The 8,274-nt window shown below is 40.9% G+C and overlaps 1 protein-coding gene across 1 annotated transcript; it reads right to left on the bottom strand.

Moving 5' to 3' along the window:
• Window positions 1-320: 320 nt before the first annotated feature.
• On the bottom strand, window positions 321-4,436 carry LOC115951608. Its single transcript, XM_031068778.1, has 4 exons — window positions 4,040-4,436; window positions 3,804-3,928; window positions 714-3,695; window positions 321-620 (listed from the first exon to the last, which is right to left on the bottom strand). Exons 1-4 carry the CDS (start codon window positions 4,434-4,436, stop codon window positions 321-323), a joined length of 3,804 nt encoding a protein of 1,267 aa, XP_030924638.1.
• Between the last annotated feature and the right edge of the window lie 3,838 nt (window positions 4,437-8,274).

Genomic DNA, 8,274 nt, shown 5'->3' with positions numbered 1-8,274 from the left:
CATGTTCTTGTCGCAACCTCACTATTCTAATCTTCTTCCGCTTGGTTGCTTTTCAATTATGTCATACCTACGTACCACTAAGTCCTTTTTTATTTATTTTTAGAATCCACTAAGTCCTAATCTTACCAAACAAAATATATCTAATATACTAATATTAACAACAACAATACTACTACTTAATTAGGGGAGAAAAACTATAACTATTATTATCATGAAAATTCTATTCTCATAAACAAATATCATAAACTTTGAGTGTTTCTCGTATTGTTTAAAAGATTGTGTTGTATTTTTTTTTTTTTTGATAAACTTCAATATATTAATCAAAAGGAAACAGACAAAGCCAAGGCATCTTCCAAACAAACAGAAGCCAAATCTGCTGGAAGACTGCCTGGCAGCAAACAGAAGGAACTTAAACAAACAAGAGCGTACTTTGCTATTGCATGGGCTGCAGCATTTCCGCTTCTATTAATCCAAAGGAAAGAATAAGAAGAAAATGAATTTGCAAAACCGTTTATGTCAGAAACCAAAGCTGAGATTGACCATCTGGTGTTGTCCGCACAATCCAAAATAGCATCAATGCTGAACTTTGAGTCACTTTCCACTATGATATTCCTCCAATTCTCCCCAAAAGCAAGATGCAGAGCCCACAAAATTGCTTCAGTTTCAGCGAGAAGGGGGGAACATAATGGTATGATTTTAGTCTAGACCTTTACCACAGCCCCAATGTTGTCTCTAGCTATGACCGCTAATACTGCATTGGAATGGGAAAGCGTTGCATCAACATTCAACTTGATGGTGCCCACAGGAGGCGGCGACCATTTTGCATCACTCTTTTCAGGAGAGGGAGCCTTTAGAAGGGAAAAAACCTGACAGTATTCGCTGAATTTTGCATTAATTCTCAACCTGGCTGCCTGCAGATCGACGGAACCTTTGTGATGGAGAGCTTCATTTCGGATGAACCAAATTTCTTCCACAGTGATTGCCATGTTAAGAGAAACACGCCATAACTCAAGGCCTTGACAGGAGGCAGGGGGAAGTGGATCTAGGATTGCCTTTATCAAGTCACTCGGACTTTCCAGATTAGCTTCCTCTGATCTGTAACCCCAACAAGCTGAGAACCAGAGAAGCTTGGCAACTTGGCATTTGGAGAAAAGGTGAGAGACCGATTCAATCTCCTGGTTACAGAGCACACAGCTGGGGTCGGAAATATCCATACGACTCATCAGGTTTTCCCTCGTGGGCAAGGCATTGGCAGCTATTCTCCATAAGAACATTCTTAGCCTTTCCGGCCCTCTAATTTTCCAGATTTTGCTCCAATTCACATCAGAAGTGTCCTGTGCTGGGTAGCTTGACATCAATTCTTTGTATGCAGACTTAACTGAGAAGCTCCCTTTGGGGTCAGGAATCCAAATGAGCTTGTCCGGTCTAGGCCTTGATGGAATGGGGATAGACAGAATGGCTTCTGCAGAACTGGGATTGAACAAACTGTGAATCAAGGATGATTTCCAGGTGTGGAGCTCATGATCAATGAGATGTGCTACCTTCATTGGCAATTGGGCTGAAGACTCAACCCGCGGTGAAGGTATGAAATTATGGACCCAAGGCACCCAAGGGTCCAGCCATATGTCCACAAATTCTCCATCCCCAATTAGGAAACAAGCTCCTTTCTTTACTACTACCCTTGCTCCCTCAATTGCTTTCCAAATTGGAGAAGCGTACTTTGTTGCTTCAGCCCGGAGCCAGTCCTCTTTAACCTTATACTTCGCTCTAAGGATTCTCAAACAGAGACTATCCCTTTTAGACGCCACCATCCAAGCCAACTTGGCCAGTAGAGCAGAGTTGATACTTTTAGATTTTTTGAAGCCTAAGCCTCCAGCACTTCTAGGGCAGCATAGTTTTTCCCAAGCTCTCCAAGCCATAAATCTGCCCTCTCGCTGATTAGGCTTCCACCAAAACCTTCTAGTCATTGAATCCAACTTGTCGCAAACTTTATTTGGGATATTGAAGGTGGACATGGTATATACGGGGATAGTTTGAGCCACAGAGTTAATGAGTGTCTTCCTCCCTGCCCAAGAAAGACATTTGCTTCTCCAACCTGCGAGTTTTGCTTCAAGCTTATCTTGGAGAAAAGCAAAATCCTTTGACGGTGCTCTAGACAGGAACATCGGTGCACCCAAGTAGATTGCTTCCTTCTTTAAGCTTTTTACTTGAAGAATGCTCTTAATCGACCTCCGCGCATGACTATGGGTGTGCTTTGAGAAATAAACCCCTGACTTGTTTCTATTAATAGATTGCCCCGACCATCTACAATATTTCTCCAAAGATTTCACTAAACTTTCTGCATCCTTGCTAGACGCCTTTGAGAACAGAACAACATCATCAGCATACATGACATGCGAAATGGTTGGGCCGCTGATACTTGTCTTGATGCCAGCAACATTTCTAAGCTTAAGCTCATGTTCAATCAGTCTGGATAATACTTCTTGCCCCAAGATAAACAAATACAGTGATAGAGGATCGCCTTGCCTCAGCCCCCTGCTCGGCCTAAAACATTCAGATTTTCCCCCATTAACCAACACTTCAAAAGTCACTGATGAAACACAAGCAATGATCCATTTAGTGAAAATTTCATTGAAGCCAAAATGGAGAAGAACAACTTCCAGAAAATTCCAGTTAACCCTGTCATATGCCTTTTGGAGATCAAGCTTGATGGCTATGAGGCCAGGCTTGGTTTTACAAGTCTTGAAGCTATGGAGAACTTCCTGGACAATGATTTGGTTTTCAGCTATCCATCTGTTTGGGATGAAGGCTGATTGGGTAGGAGAGATCATTTTGTCGAGCAAAGGCCTAATCTTTTCCACCAGGAGCTTAGAAATAACTTTATATACCACATTACACAAGCTTATCGGTCTGAAGTGGTTAATAGAGGTTGGGTTTGAGATTTTTGGGATAAGCACAATCAGGGAAGCATTTACCTCTCTAGGCATTGAACCCATGATGAAGAAAGAAGTCACTGCTTTAATCACATCATTTCCCATTGTAGGCCAGAGCTGCTTGTAGAATAGAGCTGGAAAACCATCCGGCCCCGGAGCCTTAAGGTCTTGCATTTGGAAAAGAGCATTTTTGATCTCCTCCGGAGTGGGAATACTTTGAAGTATCTCATTTTCTTCCTCTGTTATACACGACAGAATTAGATGCTCAAGATGCTCTGGAAAACAAATTTCATCTTCTGTGAACAGATTCATGAAACTGTCTCGGAATAAAGTTCTGATTTGGTTTGACTTGTGGGTCCATGTCCCGTCCTCTTTTTTTATGGCATCAATGTTGTTGCTTCTTCTACGAATAATAGTGGACAAGTGGAAGAACTTAGAGTTTTTGTCACCTAGTTTGAGCCATAATTCTCTGGATTTTTGCCGCCAAATTACTTCACTTCTGAGGAGCCATTCAGAGAGTTCGATTTGCAGGGCATTTTCAACTAACTCATTTTCCGGAGATGGGTGCTTATCCTGAACCTCCTTTATTTTCTTGAGCAGAATGTTGATTCTATTCTGGCAGTGGCCGAAAACCTCCTTGTTCCATTTGCGAAGGGCATCTCTGGTGGCACCTTGCTTTTTATACAGCTCAGTAAAATCTGATCCGACTACATTAGCGTTCCAGGCATTTTCAATGACACCATTGCACCTTTCATCCCTGAGCTAGACCGCTTCAAATCTAAAAGGTCTATGAGCAAAGCTGTCGCTCGGATTTGTGTCAAGGAGAATAGGTGTGTGGTCAGACTTTATTGCACCTAGATGCGATATTACAGCCTTCGGAAATGCTAGGCGCCAAGAAATGCTAGCCACTCCCCTATCAAGTCTCCTTTTAATAGCTGCTTTGCCCCATTTGCCTCTGGCCCAAGTAAACTTGTTCCCTGAATACCCAAGGTCCACTGCATTAAATTCGAACATTAACTCTTTGAGATAGTTTTCTCCTGAAGATCCACCTTTGTTGCCTCCAATTTATTCCTCCTCATTAATGATGTAGTTAAAATCACCAATACATGCCCACGGACCCTGGTGTGATTCAAGCAGAGCAAATAGATTCCCCCAGGCTTTCCTCTTCTTTGCTTGGTATGGGGGACCATAGAACCCGATTAAGAGCCATTCAGTGCACTTATCAGTTACTTTGACAGCAATCATACTCTTATCAAATTCCACCTCATTGATAACCAAACCATTCTTCCACATAATACACAAACCACCTGCACTACCCTTAGCCTCAACAACAATTTTATTATCAAACTTAAGAAAATTTTTAACAAATTCCACACGACTCTCATTTGCTTTTGTTTCAGAGAGGAAAACCACATCAGGTTTTGCCCCTTTTATTTGAACCCCAAGGGCTCGAACTGTCGAGGCGTGGCAGATGCCCCGACAGTTCCAACCAAGGATCCTCATGGAGAGGTTGGGGGCATGATAAGGCCCGCCTCCTCGGCCATAATAACAGAAGAAAAATTTTCCAAAGCTGTACCAACAGAGCAAGATGAAGGGTAAAAAGCAGAATGTAACTCACCATGATTTTCAGTTTTCCTCCTTTCCTCCAAAATGAAGGATTCCAACCTGGATTCTGGAATGAATGATAGCGTGTCAGGGTCGAAGTAAACAGGTTCCAGACCTTCAACGGCTTTCCTCAATCTCTTGGAGAAATGATCCAACTCCGGTCTGGCCACCTTTCTCTTTAGGACATTGGGTTGTGGTTGAGGTGATGGAGGAGGATTGACAGTAGTGATATGGGGTAGGGGGAAGGTAGCAAGATTATTTCTGGGAGGAGGGACCGAATTTTGGTTTTGGGGAGAAAGGTCCGGATGATCACATTTGATTTGGTTACAGGGTGTGGAAGTTGTTTTTGGGGATTTCAAACTTGGGCCGATTGGTGTGGGGGCCATAGTTGGGCTAGGCTTAGTGGATTTGTTGTATGTAGAACTCTCTTGGGTGAAAGATGGGCCTTTTTGCTGGACTTGGGCTGCGAGAGCTTTACGGGTGGCCGAATTAAGACCAATTTTGACTTGCGTCAGTAGAATAAGGTTGTGGGCGGTATTTTTGTCAATCCTTTCTACTTGCTGGGTTGGTAGAGGAATATTCCCAGGTGCCAGCTGCACCACGTTCTTTCCTAGAATTTCGGCCACATTCCTTGATGTGTCCTTGCCCGCCGAATCCGCAACGTCTTTGCCACCACCTGAGTAGTTATCACTACTGGGAGAACACATGTCGATTTTCTGGGGGGGACCATTGGTTTGATTACTCAGCAACTGATTTTGAGACCCCTCGCCGGACAAACTTTTGTCCCCGGAGCAACAATTTTCGCTGGGAATGTGCGAGCTGGCTGGGGCATTATTTTTCGGAACCATGAGAATTCCCTCAGGAACTTCATCATTTTCTGCTCTAAGCCAAGGCCCTGCAGCCTTAAACCAGTATCCGACCGGGTTTTGGAGTTGAAAAAACTCCGATGAACAATTTTTAAGATTGTGCCCAATGATACCACATTGATAGCATAGGTATGCTATTTTCTCATATTTTAAGCCAATCCACAAATCACATTTATTAGGCCGGGGAAGGAAAATACCTGGGATGAGAGGATAGGATACATCCAATTCAATTCTAACTCTGTAGAATTTTCTCCACGCACCGCCAGCATCTCCCGTCAAGTCTACTTCCAATACCGTGCCCACTTTGGATCCAATCCGCCTTAGATTTTCTTCAGACCTCCAGAGAGTGGGTAACCCATGAATCTGTACCCAGATAGTGGATATCGAGAAATCCACTTCCTGCCAAGTTAAATCCATGCTCCACCGCTTCAGTATCATATGGCCTCCTCTGATTGACCAAGGCCTTTTCACAAACACGTTGCGGAAATCAACTTCGTGGTGGAAAACAAACATGAATACTTCTTTGCTAATCCGTTTGATTTCCATTGGGAAAACAGGTTTCCATGCTTTTGTCGTAACTTCTTTGACCATATTAAAACTAATGGTTTTAGTGGTGATGATTTTGGCTATAAGGGTGAAGTTAGAAGGGATGGATGTTTCTTGGTTTGGAGGGAGCTCTAATCTGATGTCCTGGCAAGAACATTTCTCTGTCTTGGAGATGAGGTCGGCTATCTCCATAGAGATAGCAAGATTTTGTGAAGGTTGGAAACGGGTTGAGGGTTGTGGTTGTGACCGGAATAGGAAAGTGAAAGGAGGTGACAATAGGGGAGAAGGCAGTGAGACTAGCTCAAGAAAAAGGAAAAAGGAAAACTGTACCATAGAAGTACGGAGAGCTGTACCATAGTAAGATTGTGTTGTATTTAATATAACTTGTTCCATCATCCTTTAAAAGTTATATTAGATTTTAAATGGAATTCATGGTATGCATTTATATTAGAACCTCATTTCCTCTCCCTTTTGTGTATAGATGTGTTTGTTTTTCAAAATTAAAAAATCATAAATTTTCCATAGAGAATACTTTTTGTAAAGTTCTTTTTTCAAGATTTAGTAAGGTAAATTCCATCTCACATACATGCTGTTTACACAAACAAATACCATAAATTTCAGTAAAGCAAATTAGCAGTGTCTATTACACACAATTCAGTTTTTAAACTGAAAGAAAAGTGTATATTGTAAGTGCAATAAGATGGGTAAACTAATAATTACCTTATAAAGAATACTTTGTAAAGTTCTTTTTATCAAGATTGGTAAGGTTCTTTCTAAATATTAAAAAAAAAAAAAAGATTGGTAAGGTAAATTTCAACTCACATATATTTGACGTGCAGAACACGTAACGTAGAGTAATATATAGAAAGCCCATCAACAGCAAGGAAAATTATTGTGTACTCCCGGAATACCATAAATGCATACTCTCTCCTCTCACATGAATGATGGGTCCCACTAATTAAATTCATGGTGAGACCCACCATTCAAATGAGAGGAGGGAGTACGCATTTATGGTACTCCGGGAGTACCTAATAATTTTTCCAACAGCAATGACGTCTCACTCTCCTCTTACAACTAAAACACAATATTTTCCAACATTTTCAAATGTTGTGTTTTAGCTGGTAGGGCTGTCATGCTTCAGACCTCGTATACATTACATTAAAATTTGAGTGGTCTATGAGACCATAAAAAATAGGTGGTCACAAAAGTTTCAGTGGTCCTAGCTAGACACCGTTATTTATTTATTTATTTATTTTTTTGAGATGTTAGACATCGTTATTTTGAGGACTTAGTACATTAGATTTTATTATTATATAGTCCTAAGTCCTAACAAAATGCTAAGAGGAGAGAAAGGTTGATGCTCGACAGACTTCGTGGTCCCACTGCCCACCGGTCGTTTTCGAAGCTGATGTTGTCGTCGCTCATGGTTTCCGACAGCAGCCAATAAATAGCTCAATAAAATCTGGGCCGTAGGTAGAATTCGGTGGTACTGTACTTCAACTCCATGTATAATCACTCTTTAACCTCTGAATATGTTGTTGAGGTTCTTAAGATTCCCCAATGACACACATAGATCATTCCTTTAATTCGATAGTTTTTTTTTTTTTTTTTTTTTTCCTAATTGGTCGTTATTCATAGAACTAAACATTTCAATTTCAATTTACATTTTTGGTGGGGGTGTGGGGTTAAAATAATCATCTCAAGGGCAGGTCCCAGTTAATCGGGTCTTGGGTTTAAAGAACCGTTTGTTTTGTGGAAAGTAGAGCTGGGTTTGGGGTTAAAAAAACCGTCTCAAGGGGGCAATTTTTGATTAACCGGGTTGGACCGTACGGTTCGGTCTAAGTTTCAAAACCTTGGTCACAAGGGCTCACTCTTTTTTTTTTTTTTTTTTTTTTTTTTGCATTTTTGGCTTATTATTATTATTATTATTCGATAGTTACGATGGGTGAAGGAGGATTTAAACCCTAGAGTGTGTTTCCATTAAAAACACAAATGAGTGAAATTCTCAATTAGACTTGTATTTGGAAGAGCTACACTTAACCAAAAGCAACATGGAAATTTAGATGTTCTCCTTCAGCAAAAAGAGAATAAAATTGATTTTTAGAACTCTCTTTAATGGCATGTGTTCTCTTGAGCATTCTTATAACTATAGTTGCTTATGAATCAACCTTTAGTTTGATGGTAAAATTTTTACTTAGGGTCCGTTTGGATACAGCTGAAAACTGAAAACTGAAACTGAAAACTGAAAAACACTGTAGCGAAATAATTTTTAAATGTGTGAATAGTATCGTGGGACCCATTTTTAATGAAAAAGTTGCTGAAAA

Source organism: Quercus lobata, chromosome 7 (genome assembly GCF_001633185.2).
Source record: "Quercus lobata isolate SW786 chromosome 7, ValleyOak3.0 Primary Assembly, whole genome shotgun sequence".
In the NCBI taxonomy this organism is placed as follows: Eukaryota; Viridiplantae; Streptophyta; class Magnoliopsida; order Fagales; family Fagaceae; genus Quercus; species Quercus lobata.
This window is presented reverse-complemented; position numbering and strand designations above follow the sequence as displayed.